Source organism: Bombina bombina, chromosome 6 (genome assembly GCF_027579735.1).
Source record: "Bombina bombina isolate aBomBom1 chromosome 6, aBomBom1.pri, whole genome shotgun sequence".
NCBI classification, from domain to species: domain Eukaryota; kingdom Metazoa; phylum Chordata; class Amphibia; order Anura; family Bombinatoridae; genus Bombina; species Bombina bombina.
This window is the reverse complement of record NC_069504.1, coordinates 504,987,892-505,009,799: the sequence shown is the minus strand read 5'-3', so window position 1 is coordinate 505,009,799 and position 21,908 is coordinate 504,987,892. Positions and strand designations below refer to the sequence as shown.

General features: G+C 38.9%; 1 protein-coding gene across 1 annotated transcript in view; it reads left to right on the top strand.

Annotated features, from left to right (window-relative positions):
- Positions 1-21,908, top strand: part of AP3B2 (adaptor related protein complex 3 subunit beta 2) — a 183,373-nt gene that overhangs the window by 119,989 nt on the left and 41,476 nt on the right. Inside the window, 8 exon segments of the mRNA XM_053719312.1 lie at positions 332-347; positions 881-1,015; positions 1,814-1,822; positions 2,359-2,405; positions 2,407-2,433; positions 2,435-2,459; positions 17,950-18,097; positions 18,340-18,520. Coding sequence (XP_053575287.1) covers positions 332-347; positions 881-1,015; positions 1,814-1,822; positions 2,359-2,405; positions 2,407-2,433; positions 2,435-2,459; positions 17,950-18,097; positions 18,340-18,520 — 588 coding nt within the window.

The window sequence follows — 21,908 nt, the reverse complement described above, 5'->3', positions numbered from 1 at the left end:
CCGGAAACAGTAGTTAAGAAGCCGCGGTCTTAAGACTGCTGCTCCTTAATTTGTACGTCTCCTCTGAGGCGGTGGACATCAATCCGCCCAATCGCATACGATCGGGTTGATTGGCACCCCCTTCTAACTGCCGCAAATCTTCAGGGGGCGGCATTGCACAAGCAGTTCACCAGAACTGCTTGTGCAATGATAAATGCTGACAGTGTATGCTGTTGGCATTTATCGATGTGCGGCGGACATGATCCGCTACAGCGGAACATGTCCGCTCGCACTTTGTTAAATCAGCCCCATAGACTGTCTGGCACTCTCTTGCAAGCACACAACTATATTAAAAGCAAAATGGAAGAGTTTGTTACAGTATTTGGCCAAATGGTGATAGGCCAAGGATCACGTCAAGTTCTCTATCCCCATGGGTCCCTAACACAATGCCTGCCTTCAACCAAACACTTAGATACAAACAAGGGTGACACAGGCCCTTGGTTGGTCTGAAGAAGGGGACTGTGTTTCCCAAAACATTACCCTTTTCTGTGTGAATAAGAGAGCGGTGGGCCATGCCTTACAAATGTGGTCAGTAGTAGATGCACATTTGTAAAACAAAAATTATGTGTAGAAAGGATAAATTTGAGGTAAAGAGATGAATCTAGGTAAAGAGATGGAGGTACAGAGAGAGAGGGGGAAGCACCAAAAAAATGAGTGAGGTACAAAGACAGGCAGAGAAGGAAAGTGAGCAGAGCAAGGAGGAAGTTGGAGACACAGTGAATAGGGAAGTATAAAAGGAAATGTGGAGAACCAAAGAACCATAAATTATATTAATTGTATTTAGTAAGAATGTAGAATGCTTGCAAAAATGAAGGGAAATATATCTTTATCTTCCACACAGATCGCGATCACTTTCAGCTGGGCTCCCTCTCACATTTGCTGAATGCCAAGGCTGTTGGATACCAAGAGCTACCTGACTGGCCAGAGGAGGCCCCTGACCCCTCCGTGCGCAACGTGGAGGTGAAGGAAGCTGTGCGTGCTATGATCTGAGTATATTAGGATATGGGAAAAGTCTACCCTCTTACAGCATTATCACCCTTTGCCAGGCTTAATTTCCTGCAGTAGAATTACTTTCCTTGTTTGTCAGGCTTAACCCCTGTGTTGCAGTATCCTTAGAACTGTTAAGTATATGTGTCTGCCTTGAATCCCATTCCCATTCAAGCTTTGTCTTCTTCTGTGCCAGGCTTTAAACCTCTTCTGTTCCAGGTTTAATCCCCTGCTGGTTCAGGCTAAATGCTCTGCTATGCCAGGGCCAGGCTTAAAGGGATTACTCGGGTGCAAAAATTACAGATTATTAATATATTATATCCATAACCAGAAGTACACATATTTGCTTCAGTTCTTTTTTATAAATATGGAAAAATGAGTTGTAGGCAGTAATATTGTATTGTTATGGGATCAGCATTAGTTTCAGGTCCCTAAAACCAAGATGTCTCCTCTTCTACCCAGGAGGAGGAAGACCTTAACAACCCATGGAATGTCACATTGGTCTCCTGGGGAGTGGATAAGAGGTGTCTTCCCCTTTGCGTGATGCAGTGTGTTTGTTTGCAATTTCATTTTAAAATGCAAGGTTGATTCCATCTGCACTGGGTGCTATGTATTGTGACAGGTCCTAATTTAAATTTATTTCCAGAGTTGTAAACATTTTCCAGAATTAGGACAATATTTATGCATAATACACCACATAATCCCTCACTAATTTATTCATATACGTTCTCTCTCCAAACTGCTTTTATAACCATTTCAAATTTTTTATATATCAGTTTTGCCTAAGCAGAATTCCATACAAACACTCTAGAACTCTTCCTATTGTTACTACCAACTACCAAAAACTCTTCCTCCTCCTGCATCCTCCTATAGTTTCTCAGCTAATAGAAATGCTTCCCTGTAACCTATTTTCTGAATGCACTCATTAATACTTACTCAACTGCTCACTATACATAGACAACTATTTCCTATGTCTTCTCCACTAACTGTTCTTTACTCCTCTCCCCATTGCTATAGCACTTCCTATTTGCTCTCCTAATAACTGCCCCTCTGATTGCTCCCTTGTGGACTCACTCCCAACAACTAACCATCTTCCATATAAGATTGTTTTGGCTGAGCTTATCCCCATATATTTCCCCACACAACCTTAGAATCTTCTGGTTTGTCTCTGCTGTCTGCATGTGCAGATCCAAGCTGCTGCCTTGTCTTTTCAAATGAATCATGAAGTTGTATGAATATCCAAAAGTAGGAGTAAATGCTAGGGTCTAAAACAACACCTTAAATATACCACACTTACCAATTAATTATGTTAAAACAGGTCCTGAATAGGACCAAATGTCCCCAACAGAGAGAAAAGGAAGGAGAGAGAGGAGAAACCATTTTTACTCAGATTCGGAAGGAGAGTCCGGGACCAACTGAATCTGCTGACAGTGGTGAGGCCATAAATGCATTAGGATGTTTATCAAAATAGTTATATTATTGTTTATAGAGTATCTGTACATCATGCTATTATCTTAAAGCTCTATATTATGTTGTGTTTGAGTCCAATTTTGTGCATGACAATAAAGAGCTGAACATTATGCTGCATTTTGCTGAACATTATGCTGCTGCAAGTTAGTAAGTGTAGAGCTGTTGAGCGAGTGATGTAAACTCTTACCTTTTTAAAATCAGATCCGGAATGGTTAGTAATATTTTAGATGGCGTTTAATTCATCAGTTGTAATGTAGATGCGCTATAACTTACTTTTTTATATAGATATGAAATTCAGAATACCCCTCGGCTCCGCTGACCACTTCAAAAGTTAAATTATTTATGTGAGCTAGAATGTTTGAATTGTTCTCCAATCAGCGCTCTATCTACAACAAAAGTGTCATATGGAGAGAGCGTTGATTGGATAACAATTCAAACCTTTAGCTCACAGAAAAATTGACATTTGAATGGGTGGCAGAGTGCGGGGAATTTGAATTTCATATCTATTTTTAAAAAGTAAGTTATAGCGCATCTTCATTTACACCTTATGAATTAAACTCCATCTAAAATAGAACCAACATTCCAGATCTTATTTTAAAAAGGGGAGAATTTAGCATTATTTAATGTGCTATGTTGAGTAATAGCTTGATATATGTGTATCAATGATAAGAATAGAGCTTTGCGATTGTGCTGTGCTTGTCTAAAGAGATGTATGCTGTGCAGTGTGTGACCTGAGATCTGTAAATTGTGATGTATATGACCATAGATCTTTGCATAATGCACTACCTGATCTGTATATTGTACTGAGTATAATCATAGAACTGAACATTGTGCTGTGTGTAACCATAGATCGGTGCCTTATGCTGTTTTTTGGCCGCAGAGCTGTGATTGATGCTGTGAGGCCTAGTTATCAACGTGTCTACTTTACCTGTCTTCGCCGGTCCAATACGCCCGTCTAAGCTCGCCTACCTTCGCCGCCGCGGACCTGCAAAATTTCGCCTAAGTTATCAAAAAAGCTGTCAAAAAGCCGCGCACCAAGTACGGGGCGATGAGCAAGCGGACTGTGAGAGTTATCACTCATCCGAGTCTCGCTGCTCTTGGCTTTTTGACAGCTTTATTGCTAGCCTGTCACTAAGCACCCACACTAACTACACTGTTCTATCCCCCTATAAACGGCGCCCCCCGGAGCCTCCCGCAACTAAATAAAGTTAGTAGGCCCCTAAACCGCCGCTCCTAGACCCCGCCGCAACTCTTATAAATGTATTAACCCCTAAACCGCTGCTCCCGGACACCGCCGCAAACCTACATTATACCTAGTAACCCCTATCCTGCCCCCCCTATACCGTCGCCCTCTATAATAAAGTTATTAACCCCTATCCTGCTGATCCCGCACCTCGCCGCAACTAAATAAATAGTTTAACCCCTAAAACCGCCGCTCCCGGACCCTGCCGCAACCTATATTAAATTTATTAACCCCTAATCTGCCCCCCCCTACACCGTCGCCACCTATAATACATTTATTAACCCCTATCTTGCCCCCCACTACACCGCCGCCACTGTAATAAATTTATTAACCCCTAAACCTAAGTCTAACACTAACCCTAAAACCCCCCCTAACTTAAATATTAATTAAATAAATCTAAATAATATTTCTATTATTAACTAAATTAATCCTATTTAAAACTAAATACTTACCTTTAAAATAAACCCTAATATAGCTACAATATAAATAATAATTATATTGTAGCTATCTTAGGATTTATTTTATTTTACAGGTAACTTTCAATTTATTTTAACTAGGTACAATAGCTATTAAATAGTTATTAACTATTTAATAGCTTACCTAGCTAAAATAAAGAGAAATTTACCTGTAAAATAAAAAACTAACCTAAGTTACAATTACACCTAACACTACACTATACTTAATAAATTATTCCTATTTAAAAGTAAATACTTACTCTGTAAATAAACCCTAAGATAGCTACAATGTAATTACATAATAATAATTACATTGTAGCTATTTTAGGATTTATATTTATTTTACAGGTAACTTTGTATTTATTTTAGCTAGTTAGAATAGTTATTAAATAGTTATTAACTATTTAATAACTACCTAGCTAAAAGAAATACAAAATTACCTGTAAAAATGATCCAATCAGCCAATCAGATTGAAGTTCAATCCGATTGGCTGATCCAATCAGCCAATCAGATTGAGCTCGCATTCTATTGGCTGTTCCGATCAGATTTTTCCTACCTTAATTCCGATTGGCTGATAGAATCCTATCAGCCAATCGGAATTGAAGGGACGCCATCTTGGATGACGTCCCTTAAAGGAGCCTTCATTCGTCGGTAGTCCGTCGGGAAAGAAGGATGTTCCGCTGTCGGCGGGATGAAGATGGATCCTGAAGAAAGAGGATTGAAGACCCCGCTTGGAAGATGACATCGCCCGGATGGAAGACTTCTTCAGCGCCGCTTGGAAGATGACATCGCCCGGATGGAAGACTTCTTCTGCGCCGCCTGGAGGATCACTTCATCTGCCACTACGGATCTCCTCTTCGGTTCCATCGGTGGGTCGGCTGGCTGAAGACAACTCAAGGTAGGATGATCTTCAGGGGGTTAGTGTTAGGTTTATTTAAGGGGGGTTTGGGTTAAATTAGGGGTATGTGGGTGGTGGGTTTTAATGTTGGGGGGGATTGTATTTTTCTTTTACAGGCAAAAGAGCAGTTTTCTTTGGGGCATGCCCCGCAAAAGGCCCTTTTAAGGGCTGGTAAGGTAAAAGAGCTTTGAACTTTTTTAATTTAGAATAGGGTAGGGAATTTTATTATTTTGGGGGGCTTTGTTATTTTATTAGGGGGCTTAGATTAGGTGTAATTAGCTTAACATTTTTGTAATATTTTTTTAATGTTTGTAACTTATTTTTTTTATTTTTTGCAACTTAGCTTTTTTTATTTTTTGTACTTTAGTTTATGTAATTGTATTTAATTGTAGTTATTTGTAGTTTATTTAATTAATTTAATGATAGTGTAGTGTTAGTTTTAATTATAACTTAGGTTAGGATTTATTTTACAGGTAATTTTGTATTTCTTTTAGCTAGGTAGTTATTAAATAGTTAATAACTATTTAATAACTATTCTAACTAGCTAAAATAAATACAAAGTTACCTGTAAAATAAATATAAATCCTAAAATAGCTACAATGTAATTATTATTTATATTGTAGCTATCTTAGGGTTTATTTTACAGGTAAGTATTTAGTTTTAAATAGGATTAATTTATTTAAGTATAGTGTAGTGTTAGGTGTAATTGTAACTTAGGTTAGTTTTTATTTTACAGGTTAATTTCTCTTTATTTTAGCTAGGTAAGCTATTAAATAGTTAATAACTATTTAATAGCTATTGTACCTAGTTAAAATAAATTGAAAGTTACTTGTAAAATAAAAATAAATCCTAAGATAGCTACAATATAATTATTATTTATATTGTAGCTATATTAGGGTTTATTTTAAAGGTAAGTATTTAGTTTTAAATAGGATTAATTTAGTTAATAATAGAAATATTATTTAGATTTATTTAATTAATATTTAAGTTAGGGGGGTTTTAGGGTTAGTGTTAGACTTAGGTTTAGGGGTTAATAATTTTATTACAGTGGCGGCGGTGTAGGGGGGCAAGATAGGGGTTAATAAATGTATTATAGGTGTAGGGGGGGCAGATTAGGGGTTAATAAGTTTAATATAGGTTGCGGCGGGGTCCGGGAGCGGCGGTTTAGGGGTTAAATACTTTATTAGGGATTGTGGCGGGGGATCGCGGTTGACATTTTATTTAGTTGCGGCGAGGTGCGGGATCAGCAGGATAGGGGTTAATAACTTTATTATAGAGGGCGGCGGTATAGGGGGGGCAGGATAGGGGTTAATAGGTATCATGTAGGTGGCGGCGGGCTCTGGGAGTGGCGGTTTAGGGGTTAATACATATATTATAGTTGCGGTGGGGTCAGGGAGCGGCGGTTTAGGGGTTAATATGTATAGAGTAGCTTGCGGTGGGCTCCGGGAGCGGCGGTTTAGGGGGTAATAACTTTATTTAGTTGCGGCGGTGTAGGGGGGGACAGATTAGGGGTGTTTAGACTCGGGGTACATGTTAGGGTGTTAGGTGTAGACATCTCCCATAGAAATCAATGGGATGTCTGGCAGCAGCGAACTTGTACTTTCGCTATGGTCAGACTCCCATTGATTCCTATGGGATCTGCCGCCTCCAGGGCGGCGGATTGAAAACCAGGTACGCTGGGCCGGAAAAGTGCCGAGCGTACCTGCTAGTTTTTTGATAACTAGCAAAAGTAGTCAGATTGTGCCGCACTTGTGTGCGGAACATCTGGAGTGACGTAAGAATCGATCTGTGTCGGACTGAGTCCGGCGGATCGAAGCTTATGTCACAAAATTCTACTTTTGCCGGTCTATAGCCTTTGATAACTAAGGTGAATCATCCTCGCCACAAATACGCTGCGGAATTCCAGCGTATTTGAGGTTGACGGCTTGATAACTACCCCCCTGTGTGTGTCCATATACCTGTACATAATGTTGTGTGGGGCAACAAATATATGCATTGTGCTGAGTGTGGCCAAAGAACTGAACATTATGCCATGTGTTATCCTATATCTGTTCATTGTGCTATGTGTGGTTATAATCAATGTAAGTATTATCTCAGATTTGTGCATTGTGATATTTATGTCCATAGTTCCGTGTATTGTGCTGTGTGTGGCCATAAAGCTGCTTATAGTATTGTTAGATCTATCCGTCAGGGCCGCCATCAGGGGGTGACAGGGGTGACTCCTGTCAGGGGCCCAATGGGCCAGGGGGGGCCCCATGAGGCAAGAACTTAAAAAAATATATATATATATATTTTTTTTTTTTTTTAACATTTTGGCAGCCACCAGTGGTTACTACAGCAGAGTGCTAATTGAGCATGGGAAATGTTATTACAAGGAGTAAAGTATTAGCATTTGAGAGGATTTCTGAGTGGGCACTAAACCACTATGCACAGTGTGAGACAGACTTGGCACTTTGTACAGTGTGTGCCTGAGACGGCAGATCACTTTCATTTGCAGAGGAGGTAGGACTTACTTAGCAAATGTTTTTTATTTCTTTGTGCAATTTCGGATTGTAACTTCATTGTGGTAGTAGTTGTATGGTGGGGCCAGGGGTCCATAAAAACACATTTTTGTAGCAGCAGTGTATTTATGATTATTTGACAATGCTGTATAAATTCTATATTAAAACCATGCAGAAATGTCTCCTCCTCAATACACAAATGGTAGGTGCCCTTTTGGCAGATATGCATTTATATATATATATATATATATATATATATATATTACATTCCAGTTTACTGCCCCTTTATGCAAGAACTTTCCAGATGCAAGGAGGCATTTTTTTCTAAGATTTTTACATCTGCATAAAATGTTATACTCTCAGACTAAGATTGCTCAGTGTTTGAAATGAGACAGGCTAACTTAAAACTGTTCAGTTTACACTACAGCTGACTTAATTTTGAAATGCATACCAACAAGCCTAAATCCTGCATTTAACCAGATCTAATGGTATGAGTACCACAGCTTATGGTTCCACCAAGACCATATAGAGTACAGCATTTTCAAAATCCATAAGTACAGCTGACAGATGGGAACATCTGTACACTATATTTGAAGTGGTGCTCTTTGTTGGGGAAAATGGGGAAAAAACAAACAAACATATGTCAACCTTTTAAAAGTACTTTCCTTCATCTAGCCATCTACCCAGATCATTAATGTACAAATTTGAATTCACAGAAATATTTTTGTTTGCACATTTACAAATATGATTCTTTAAAAAGTCATCTCTTAATTTCTGCAATTTTTTTTAATCATGCATGTCACACACTGTTGATGTAGGGGATGCGGAGATGCAAAAATGTTTCCTCCTATGAGTGTTTCTGTGGGTGTCTGTGTTCATGTCTTTGTGCTTTGGTTTGTGTCTCTATGAGTGTGTATGTATTTTTTTTTTTCTGTGGGTCTCTCTGTGAGGGTGGGTGTGTATGTCTTTGTGCATTTTCTGTGGATGTCTGTGGTGTGTGCATATGTCTTTGAGCTTTTTCTATGGGTGTATCTGTGAGGGTGTGTGTATGTTTGTCTTTGTGTATTTTCTCTGGATGCCTCTGTGAGGGTGGGTGTGTGTGTCTGTGTTTTCTGTGGATGTCTCTGTGAGGGTGTGTGTGTGTATGTATCTATGTATGTCTGTGTTTTCTGTGGATGTCTCTGTGAGGGTGTGTGTTTTCTGTGGGTGTCCCTCTGAGGGTGTGTGTATGTCTGTGTGTTTTCTGTGGATGTCTCAGTGTGGGTGTGTGCATGTATGTCTTTCTGTGTTTTATGTGGTTGTCTCTCTGTGTGTGTATGTCTTTGTGCATTTTCTGTGTGTGTCTCTGTGTGTATGTATGTCTTTGTGTGTTTTCTGAGGCTGTCTCGGTCGGTGTTTCCTTGGGTGTATGTGCAAGTTTGAGTTTGTGTGTGTGTCCATCGGATGTTCCATTTTAGGACATTTTGACCTTACTACTGTATATTCACATCTTTCTACAGACTTTGGGACTAACGAGACCTTTCCGGAAGTCACCAATCCACCATTTAACCTTAAAATTATTGTTTAGGCAGTTCAGGGCCCTTGCTTTCAGCCACTGCATGCTGTTGTCATTATTTAGTTGGCATCTTCCTTTACAAAAAGTTAATCAGAACTCCATATTTTGTTTTCTAAATCTCCTTTTTTTTACAAAACTGTAGTTTACCTCATTACTTGTCAGGTCAATGTAAACAAGTGCTGAGTTTTTGTGTCTGATTGTGTTTTTGTGTTTATTTGCGTGTCTGCTAGAGTGTCTATATGTGAATCTTTATGTGTGAGTGTGTTTCAGTGTATGAGTGTGTCTGTGTGTGTGTATTTTACTACCTTTACAACATTTCCAAATTTAAATAGACACTTAAGAATAAAGTGCATATACGTTTTAGTCACTTGGTCAAAAATTACACATGTCAAAGGAGGGGAGGCCTGATCAATGGTTAAGTCAGGGCCCCCAAAATTTCTAGTGGCGGCCCTGCTATCCGTTATGCTATGTGTGGCCACAGAACTGTGCATTATGCTGTGTGGGTATAGTATTATGCATTGTCACCTAGATTATGAGTTTTGTGTTATAGTGCGTTACGGCTTTTAACTCTGAAAAAATGGCCATTACGCTGAAATGTCCAGGAACGCATATTACGAGTCGTGTCGGTATAGCTATACTGCAAGTAATTTAGCCTGTAACGCAACGTCCATTCCACATGAAAAAAATTACGTTTGAGTGTGGGATTTCCATAGCGCCGGTATTACAGGTTGAGCATTCAGGCTAAAATGCTTGTGTTACAGCCTATACCGACACGATCCATACCGCCATCTGAGAGCAGTAGTTATGGATTTTGTGTAACAAAACTCATAACTAAACTGTTACAAAGTACACTAACACCCATACACTACCTATTAACCCCTAAATCACCGCCCTCCCGCATCACAAACACTATTTTAAACTTATTAACCCTTAATCTGCCACCCAACCACATTGCGAATATTAAATAAACCTATTAACCCCTAATCTGCCACCTAACCACATTGCCAACACTATTTAAATATATTAACCCCTAAACCGCCGCTCCCTGACATCGCCGACACTATAATAAAGTTATTAACCCCTAAACCTCCAGCCTCCCACATTGCCGCAACTAAATAAACCTATTAACCCCTAAACCTCCGGCCTCCCACATCGCCGCCACTAAATAAACCTATTAGCCCCTAAACCGCCGGCCCCCCACATCGCCTCCACTAAATTAAACTATTAACCCCTAAACCTAACACCCCTCTAACTTTAAATTAAAATTACTATATAACTATATTTAAATAAATAAAAACTTACCTGTGAAATAAAAATAAACCTAAGTTTAACCCCTTAAGGACCAGCGACGTACCCTGTATGTCGCTGGCCTTTTTTTGGGACTTGATTGTTTTATAGCGCGGTCTTGCCACCAGCGTTGAGACTGCTCTATTCCACAAAGCCTGCTGGAGGGAGGGCATTGATAGCGTGTTCTTGCTAGACTTATGCTATTATGTACTGAAAAAACCCTTAACGACCAGTGACATACAGGGTACATTGTGGTCATTAAGGGGTTAAACTATAAATTAACCTAACCTTACTATTCGAATAAAATTAAAAAAATTACAAAAATCTAAAATTACAAAAAATAATAAACATTAAATTACGAAAAATAAAAAACACTAAGATTATTTTTTGTAATTTTAGATTTTTTAACTTTTTTGTAGTGTTAGGTTTTTTTTAAATTTGTAATTTAGATTTTTAATTGGTATTTTTGGTTAATTTATAGTTTATGTGGGAGGCCGGAGGTTTAGGGGTTAATAGGTTTATGTATTGGCGGCGATGTGGGAGGCCGGAGGTTTAAGGCTTATTTAGGGGGCGGCGATTTTGGGGAGCGGCGGATTAGGGGTTAATAACTTTTAGTGTCGCCGATGTCGGGGAGCGGCGGGTAAGGGGTTAATAGCTTTTATTTAGGTGTTGCGATGTCGGGGAGCGGCGGAATAGGGGTTAATAACTATTTTGTGTCGGGGCGGCGGATTAGGGGTGTTTAGACTTGGAGTTTATGTTAGGGTGTTTGGTTTAAACTTAACTTTCTTTTCCTCATAGACATCAATGGGGTTGTGTTACGGCGATCTCCATTCCGCACTTCAGGTGTTTTTCTTACACTCTCTCCCCATTGATGTCTATGGGGGAAAGCGTGCACGAGCACGTCAAATCAGCCCTTGGCTTTTGTGTGGTATGGATCTTAACGCACCATAACACACAGCACAAGGAGGTTTTTCAGTAACTCGTAATGGCAGCGCTATGGAGATTAAAATAACGCAACTTTTTTGGTGTTATTTTCACACCCTGTTTAGCGCAAAACTTGTTGCTGATGCTTTTTGCAGAAAAGAAAAGGAGAATAATTTGTGTTATAACTCCTGACCGCAGACCTAATACTACCTTAAGAAACAAGGGACATAACGCCTCTGCATACTATTAACGCATTATCCCCTCATTATGGCGCTGGACTCTAAATGGATTCTACGGGAGGTCGCAGCCATGCTGGATCTTCACTACGTTAAGCTGTGTGCAATTATCAACGAGGAATATGCCTCTCTAAAAGACACATGTGCAAGGGCTAAAGGAGAACCGCAGGCTTCACAGGAACTGCATACCGAATTTAGCACGTATCAGTTCCAAGCACCTGTTGTGGCTTTAACTACCACACACATACAAAATTCACTTAATCGTGAAAGCTACCTAAATTGGGACCTTAACACTTTGGATACGCCGTTAGGCGAACAGAAGGAGCTCTTGGCCAGCCTGGAGAGGACAACCACGCTGATAAATGACGCCAAATACAAGGGGGAGAATACTGCAAAAAGACCCATGCTGCAGACACAGGAGCAGCACGTAAACAAAAACCTAGACCCACGGAGGATCCTGCTGCCCTCCCCCACAAAGGTACCTGTTTATTCCGCTTGGGTTCTGAGACCAGCAGCTACACTTCCCCGGTCCTACGTCACTACTCCAGGGGATTCAGCTGGGACTTGTGGGGCTGCATCAGGGAAGGCAGATTTGTCCGGGGAGATGCTGCATTTTTTGTATGGAAGCCGCTGCCAGCAGCGCAGAACTGGTGTAGGCTGATCCCTTATCTTATATTCAGATTACTCAAAGGGGCACACTGTCGCTGATCTGACGCTACAACCCATGAACTATCCTAGCGATCACCTGCAGTGCCGCACATCTGCTTAATCCCATCCTTCCTTACAGACAAAATCCTGGGGAACTGTGCAGATGTCCGTCGTACTTACCAACACCCATGTCAAAAGGGAAGTAATGATATTATTGAGACTTTTTATGGTGTTTTACTTGCTAGTTCTGTTCCTAAAAGTTTAAGCTTTAATACGTATATTTACAAACACAAATTCATTCCTTTTTATATATCGTTGTGATCTCCTCATTGAGACTTTAGAACCTTGTTTACTCCCATAGGGGGTTAAATCATCCGCACAGTCTCCGCTTATAAGTTAAACATGTCCTAGAAAGGGGTTTTACCTACAAGTACTATAATTATCTTAACACAATTGCTCAGTAAATTTTTTACTCCTTTGATGCGGCTAGTGGCCGGAGCTGTGGAAAAGGCATATAGTGATATCCGGTAAATGACCCGACACTGCACATTCCAGTTGGCTGGAAGCCCTAGCGTTCTAATACCCCCTGTGAGGAACAAAAGGAGAAAAAAGAAAAAACATTTTTTGTCTTTGTACTTATCCAGACAGCCTTCTCACCAATACTGCCTATACCTAAATGTCCCGCCATGAATACCGCGCAGGGAAGTCCCAATAAATCCTTATAAGATGCATACTCCCCTTGCACAATGTCCCTCACATTATATACCTAACTTACTATACCATGCCTTTTTCCAAATATTAATATGTATTATTCACTTAAACAAACAGTACCTGTGCAGAGTGCTATTTACTATTGTATTACATTGATACCAGAAAGTTTAGCTTTGGCCCTTACCCTGTATATTTTATAATAACTGTAAGACATAGATTTGATGTTGTTTTTTACTCCCATATCGCGTTCATTTATCTTATTAAGAATATATAGTCCTGCTAATACTACCACATACCAGACCTAGCCCTGGACTTTTGCTGGCATGGGTTGATGGCCACCAATCTATCCTAATCTATCCAGATTTATTAATGAAGACTCCATGTCTGATGCCTAAATCTGAGATATGCTCTTAGAGAACTTACTTTGGCTCATATCTGTCATTTAAAAAAAAAATATATATATATATTTTTTTTTTGGTGAATTGGGTAGATTCACGTTTACATACCTCTCCTATAGTTGCCACTACAGGCTGCTGGCGGGATCTGGAAATGTAAAATTACTAATATGAAGCTCTCTACAGTACTTTGGAAGGGTTAAATTCATAACGCCTAGATTTAGAGTTCTGCGGCCAAAGGGGTGCGTTATCTACGCGTGCTTTTTTCTGGCCGCACCTTTTAAATACCGCTGGTATTGAGAGTTCACAGAATGGCTGCGTTAGGCTCCAAAAAAGGAGCGTATAGCATATTTAACGCAACTTCAACTCTCGATACCAGCGGTGCTTACGGACGCGGCCAGCTTCAAAAACGTGCTCGTGCACGATTCTCCCATAGAAAACAATGGGGCTGTTTGAGCAGAAAAAAAACCTAACACCTGCAAAAAAGCCGCGCTCAGCTCCTAACGCAGCCCCATTGTTTGCTATGGGGAAACACTTCCTACGTCTGCACCTAACACTCTAACATGTACCCCGAGTCTAAACACCCCTAACCTTACACTTATTAACCCCTATTCTGCCGCCCCCGCTATCGCTGACCCCTGCATATTATTATTAACCCCTAATCTGCCGCTCCGTAAACCGCAGCTACTTACATTATCCCTATGTACCCCTAATCTGCTGTCCCTAACACCGCCGACCCCTATATTATATTTATTAACCCCTAATCTGCCCCCCACAACGTCGCCTCCACCTGCCTACACTTATTAACCCCTAATCTGCCGAGCGGACCGCATCGCTATTATAATAAAGTTATTAACCCCTAATCCGCCTCACTAACCCTATAATAAATAGTATTAACCCCTAATCTGCCCTCCCTAACATCGCCGACACCTAACTTCAAACATTAACCCCTAATCTGCCGACTGGAGCTCACCGCTATTCTAATAAATGTATTAACCCCTAAAGCTAAGTCTAACCCTAACACTAACACCCCCCTAAATTAAATATAATTTAAAGCTAACAAAATAAATTAACTCTTATTAAATAAATTATTCCTATTTAAAGCTAAATACTTACCTGTAAAATAAACCCTAATATAGCTACAATATAAATTATAATTATATTATAGCTATTTTAGGATTTATATTTATTTTACAGGTAACTTTGTATTTATTTTAACCATGTACAATAGCTATTAAATAGTTAAGAACTATTTAATAGCTAAAATAGTTAAAATAATTACAAAATTACCTGTAAAATAAATCCTAACCTAAGTTACAATTAAACCTAACACTACACTATCAATAAATTAATTAAATAAAATACCTACAATTACCTACAATTAAACCTAACACTACACTATCAATACATTAATTAAATACAATATCTACAAATAAATACAATGAAATAAACTAACTAAAGTACAAAAAATAAAAAAGAACTAAGTTACAAAAAATAAAAAAATATTTACAAACATCAGAATCAAGTTCAATATTTACAAACATCAGAATCAAGTTCAATCCGATTGGCTGATCCGATCAGCCAATCAGATTGAGCTTGCATTCTATTGGCTGATCGGAACAGCCAATAGAATGCGAGCTCAATCTGATTGGCTGATTGAATCAGCCAATCGGATTGAACTTGATTCTGATTGGCTGATTCCATCAGCCAATCAGAATTTTCCTACCTTAATTCCGATTGGCTGATAGAATCCTATCAGCCAATCGGAATTCGAGGGACGCCATCTTGGATGACGTCCCTTAAAGGAACCGTCATTCGTCGGGAAGTCGTCGGTGAAGATGGATGTTCCGCGTCGGCGGGATGAACATGGATCTGGAAGAAAGAAGATTGAAGATGCCGTTGATAGAAGACTTCAGCCGGATCATGGACCTCTTCAGCTCCCGCTTGGATGAAGACTTCAGCCGGATCATGGACATCTTCAGCCCCCCGCTTGGGCTTGGATCAAGACATCGGAGGAGCTCTTCTGGATTGATCGGTGAACCTGGTATGGTGAAGATAAGGTAGGAAGTTCTTCAGGGGCTTAGTGTTAGGTTTATTTAAGGGGGGTTTGGGTTAGATTAGAGGTATGTGGGTGGTGGGTTGTAATATTGGGGGGGGGGGTATTGTATGTGTTTTTTTTACAGGCAAAAGAGCTGAATTCTTTGGGGCATGCCCCTCAGGGCTGGTAAGGTAAAAGAGCTTTGAACTTTTGTAATTTAGAATAGGGTAGGGCATTTTTTTATTTTGGGGGTCTTTGTTATTTTATTAGGGGGCTTAGAGTAGGTGTAATTAGTTTAAAATTGTTGTAATATTTTTCTGATGTTTGTAAATATTTTTTTATTTTTTGTAACTTAGTTCTTTTTTATTTTTTGTACTTTAGTTAGTTTATTTCATTGTATTTATTTGTAGATATTGTATTTAATTAATGTATTGATAGTGTAGTGTTAGGTTTAATTGTAGGTAATTGTAGGTATTTTATTTAATTAATTTATTGATAGTGTAGTGTTAGGTTTAATTGTAACTTAGGTTAGGATTTATTTTACAGGTAATTTTGTAATTATTTTAACTATTTTAGCTATTAAATAGTTCTTAACTATTTAATAGCTATTGTACCTGGTTAAAATAAATACAAAGTTACCTGTAAAATAAATATAAATCCTAAAATAGCTATAATATAATTATAATTTATATTGTAGCTATATTAGGGTTTATTTTACAGGTAAGTATTTAGCTTTAAATAGGAATAATTTATTTAATAAGAGTTAATTTATTTCGTTAGCTTTAAATTATATTTAATTTAGGGGGGTGTTAGGGTTAGACTTAGCTTTAGGGGTTAATCCATTTATTACAGTAGCGGCGAGATTCAGTCGGCAGATTAGGGGTTAATAATTGAAGTTAGGTGTCGGCGATGTTAGGGAGGGCAGATTAGGGGTTAATACTATTTATTATAGGGTTATTAAGGCAGGAGTGAGGCGGATTAGGGGTTAATAACTTTATTATAGTAGCGGTGAGATCCGCTCGGCAGATTAGGGGTTAATAAGTGTAGGCAGGTGGAGGCGACGTTGTGGGGGGCAGATTAGGGGCTAATAAATATAATATAGGGGTCGGCGGTGTTAGGGGCAGCAGATTAGGGGTACATAAGGATAACGTAGGTGGCGGTCGGCAGATTAGGGGTTAATTATTGTAGGTAGCTGGCGGCGACGTTGTGGGGGGCAGGTTAGGGGTTAATAAATATAATATAGGGGTCGGCGGTGTTAGGGGCAGCAGATTAGGGGTACATAAGGATAACGTAGGTGGCGGTCGGCAGATTAGGGGTTAAAAAAATGTAATCGAGTGGCGGCGATGTGGGGGGACCTCGGTTTAGGGGTACATAGGTAGTTTATGGGTGTTAGTGTACTTTGGAGCACAGTAGTTAAGAGCTTTAAAAACCGGCGTTAGCCCAGAAAGCTCTTAACTACTGACTTTTTTCTGCGGCTGGAGTTTTGTCGTTAGATTTCTAACGCTCACTTCAGCCACGACTCTAAATACCGGAGTTAGAAAGATCCCATTGAAAAGATAGGATACGCAAATGGCGTAGGGGGATCTGCGGTATGGAAAAGTCGCGGCTGAAAAGTGAGCGTTAGACCCTTTAATGACTGACTCCAAATACCAGAGGGCGGTAAAAACCAGCGTTAGGAGCCTCTAACGCTGGTTTTGACGGCTACCGCCCAACTCTAAATCTAGGCCTAAGAGAGTTATTTTTACTCGCTATGCTAATAATAGTACCAATTCTCCCCAATCATAACTATACATATTTAATATTGTTCTAGGTTCTGTAACATTTGTTCAGTGTATAGTTTTTTATACATATATAAAAATGGAAAAATTAGGTCAGTCATCTGAGACCCAAGAGTGGTCTCCTTGGATCAAAGGTAACCTCCTGTGATTTTGTTTTATTCTTCTGGGGCCCAAGAGTGGCCTCTTGTGTTTTTTAGGAGGTTTGCTCATCACTTAGCATACTGCTTGTATATTATTTTTGTTAAATTTGTTTTTCTGATGTATTCATTGTCAGCTGGACACTGTCTTATTTCATGCAAACACTGTGTAACTTTCATTTGTCACTGTTTGATATCTATGTATGCTTTATTTTGAACCTCCAATAAAAATCATAAAAAAAAATAAAAAATAAATAAATTGTATGTTCTATCTGAATCATGAATGAAATTTTGGGGGTTTCCTGTCCCTTTAAGCTGTGCATTGTGCTGTGTGTGACCATGATTTGCATACTTTGTGTCACTATCAAAATGTAGATTGTGCTAAGTGAGCATAGGGCTGTGTCGTCTGCAGTGTTTAACAATAATGCTGTGCATTATGCTGTGTTTGAACTTATAGCTGTGAGTATCATGTGGTGGTATTATGCCATTAATCATACAATGTTTTAATTATGTGGTTCATTATCCTGTATATAAATTTGGTACTGTGCATCATATTATATTAATCTAATCGGTATTATATAGCCAGTGCTGGTTATCTGGTGCTGTAGATTGTATATACCACTGATTTTTGTTTTTGTTTTACACAGAGCCAGAATCTGTAAGTGAGTCAGAGAGTGGTGCCAGCAGTAGTGGAAGTGCCTCTGAATCAGGAAGTGAGGAAGAGGAGAGTGAAGAGGAAGAGGAGTCTGAAAAAGAGGAAAAAAGCAAGAAGGGGGAGTCACAGAGTGAGGGAAGGTGAGAATTCTTGAAAGGGTAGAGTAAGTGAGAAGTTGGGGAAAAATTGAATTAGTTACATGGACAAAGCAAGAGAAAGACATTACAGAGTCATAGGACAGAGAGGACAAACATGAGTTAGGAGGGAGGAGATAGAAAGAGAGGTAATAAAATACATGGGTATAAGATCGGGTCATGTGATGTAGAAAATTAAGATCATGGGGATATAGGAGAAATTAAAAGTATTTTCCGTCATCCAACAGTGAAGAAAGTGATCAGGAGCAAAAAGTTACTCCCAAAGCCAAGAAGACGTCTGCAAAGTCTTCTCAGAAATCAGCCTCTGAGGATGGGAGCAGCACAGACAGCAGTGAGTCTGAGTCCGAGTCCTCTTCAGAAGAGGAAGAGAAGGAAAAGCAGCAGCCTGAACCAAAGAAGAAGAAAACTGTAAGTAATTATGTGCCGCCATTGCTGTCAATACCAAAACAATACCAGCCTGGTTATGTCAACTTCTGACCTCTTCTGGTGTGTGACCTCAGGTATACATACAGCTCTCTAAAATATCCCTTGTGGTCCACATATGTTCCTCCTGCCCAGGGAATAATGATGATATCTTTTTTTCCCATCCACAAACCACATATCATCCCCTTCACCATTGCTTGACTCTCTGTCACACCCAGTGTTGTATGTTTAATATGTAACATACATTTACCACACAGACTTTTTTGGTAATTCTAAGTGACATACTTGTTAATCATCTCTGTCTTCATTTTGGAACCTACGTGTCCGGGCAGCGACTCCAACAGGTTGCAACTCCAAGAGCTTCTGAGGAGATTATTGTAACCCGACGATTACTGGTTTATTTTCAGAGCATCCTACCATAATGTTTTCTTCAGCTGCTATTTATAGAGTAGACTGGGCCGATACTGTATTGGGTAAATTGATGACCCCGGTGCCATGGACTGGACTGTCTAGTCCTAGGGCGGCAGCCTTCCACATGGCCTAGGCAAACTCCACTGTCGAATAGAGACTGTTCTTTTCAGATCACTCAAGGCATACAGCACTTGTGTAACATTTGCTAGCCTAAACGTCAGATAATCACTTCTACTTTCAATACACACTTTTATTGTGGGTGCAGCAACAGTGTCAACTTTGCTTTTGAGAAAATGCTTACTAATAACCTACCAGCTGAATATGAGGAAGAACAGCCATCATGTATTGTATGCAAGGAGCCTGATGATGATGGCGGGATTGCCACAGATAACAGTGAAGCCATGTGTCTGGAGGTCTCAGACAACATTGGATGTACAGTGTAAAACCTCCACCATAATAAATAAGGATAGCTTGATTTCTCCAGTGCTACAGAGTAATGTAATTAAGTCGCAGAATGTTTATATTGACTATGAAATGAACATGTTTCTATTGAACACATTCGCCATCACACCTGTGCCAGGCTCTTCTCACAACCTATTACATTTACAGGCAGCATTGTTCTATCATACGGTAAGACTCACTGGCATTACTTAAAGCCTAACTACTGTCTGCCAGATACATTCTCATTAGGGATTTCTGTAACATTACAATCTTTCATCCCCACTCTGCTTTTATTAACTTTAAGTTGTGTATTAGCAGAGTTGGAGTAACTTGAAAAATGTGTCCCATGAATATATTTCTGCCCTTTTCCAACTTGGGCAGATATGCACCTTTGACTATCGTGTTTGCTGCAAGATTGCATCTTATGGAAAACTCTCTTAAGCCTTCATGTAATCTGGATTTAATTATAAATACATTATGAGATTAATGGGAGATATTATTTGCACATATTTGTATAACTGTTTTTTTTTTTATAAGTGGTGGTTATAAAATGTATTTAGAGATTGTATGGATAGTACTGTCGTGCTGATGTATTCAACTTCGCACTGGGACCGTTAACTCTGTACTTCATCTTGCCTTGGTGGCCTGCAAGGGTTTAGAAACAGGCAGAGATTTAGAAGTTAGAAAGTATAATAATATAACCATGTTGGTTATGCAAAGCTGGAGAATGGATAGTAAAGGTGTTTTGCATCATTAGAGCACATAGGACCTAATTCTAAAAACTTTGCTGACGCTCCCAGGATTTCTATAAAAAAGATCTGTATCTACAAGACGTCCCCCATAGAAAGTAGTGGAGCTTGCTGGAAAGGGAAACTTTGTTGAAGAGAGCAAAGTTAGCATGGAGCAAAGGACACATTTTACAAATTAAATCCTGCAGCAAATACAAATCAGATTACTCTCTGTATAGTATTTTATAATCATCTCTATTTTCATATGCATGTGTTTTTCTATGAGGGTAATAAATGTTTTACGTATTTTGACACAATATGGCCACCTTTCAGTTTGTAAGAAAAAAACTGAAATCTACAAGGGGAAAATGTTTATGGAATATGCCAGACCTGAAAGAGAAATTGCAGCTACATACATGGAATGCCCATATTCAGGCCACTAGCAGAAGTAGAGAAACTAATTTTACAATAAGGAAAATAATATGCTTTTAATTGCATATTACATATACAAATTTCACAGTGTTTTTTGCATGTGCAGTGTAGTTTTATTACAATATCTGCTGCGCACCTTAAAGGGACAATGAACCAAATTTTTTCTTTCATGACTCAGATAGAGGGGCCGATTTATTATAGTGCGATCTAACATGATCCACTGTAGCGGATCATGTCCGCTGCACATCAATAAATGCAGACAGCATACGCCATCAGCATTTATCATCGGACAAGCATTTCACTAGAAATGCTCGTGCAATGTTGCCCCCTGCACATATGCGGCCAATCGTCTGCTTCTTAACTCCTCTTTCCAGCGAGCCTAAAGGCTCGCGCGGAAACAGCTGCATACAGCTCCATACGGAGCTTGATGAATCGGCCCCAGAGCATGCAATTTTAAGCAACTTTCTAATTTACTCCTATTATGAATTTTTCTTCGTTCTCTTGGTATCTTTATTTGAAAAAACAGGAATGTAAGCTGAAGAGATAGCCCATCATTGGGTTAGCACCTGAGAAGTGCTTACTTATTGGTCACTACATTAAAGGAACAGTCTAGTCAAAATTAAACTTTCATGATTCAGATAGGGCATGCAATTTTAAACAACTTTCCAATGTACTTCTATTATCTAATTTGCTCAATTCTTTAGATATCCTTTGTTGAATAAATAGCAATGCACATGTGTGAGCCAATCACACAAGGCCTCTATGTGCAGCAACCAATCAGCAGCTTCTGAGCATATCTAGATATGCTTTTCAGCAAGTGATATCAAGAGAATGAAGCAAATTAGATAATAGAAGTAAATTAAAAAGTTGTTTAAAAGGACATGCTCTTTCTAAATCATGAAAGAAAAAAATTGTTTTTCATGTCCCTTTAAGCTTACATTATGGCTTTTTCAAATAAAGATACCAAGAGAACGAAGAAAAATTTATAATAGTAAATTAGAAAGTTGCTTAAAATTGCATGCTCATCTGAATCATGAAATAAAAAATTGGGTTCAGTATCCCTTTAAATCATTCTTTCCTGCATAATTTCAAAACAAATTTAATATTTTTCCATAAAATACGATTTGTGCATAACAGTTTTGTTACGGTTTTTAATAAAAATAAGCAATACAATTTTTACTGCATATTTTTATTTCAATATTGAATTTATTTGTTTTATATAATTTCTAAATTACCCTATTGTAATGTATGTATGGCCTTCACATACTTCAAGGGACAGTCTACTCCTGAATTTGTATTGTTTAAAAATCTAGATAATTCCTTTAGAACTCATTCCCTAGTTTTGCATAACCAACATGGTT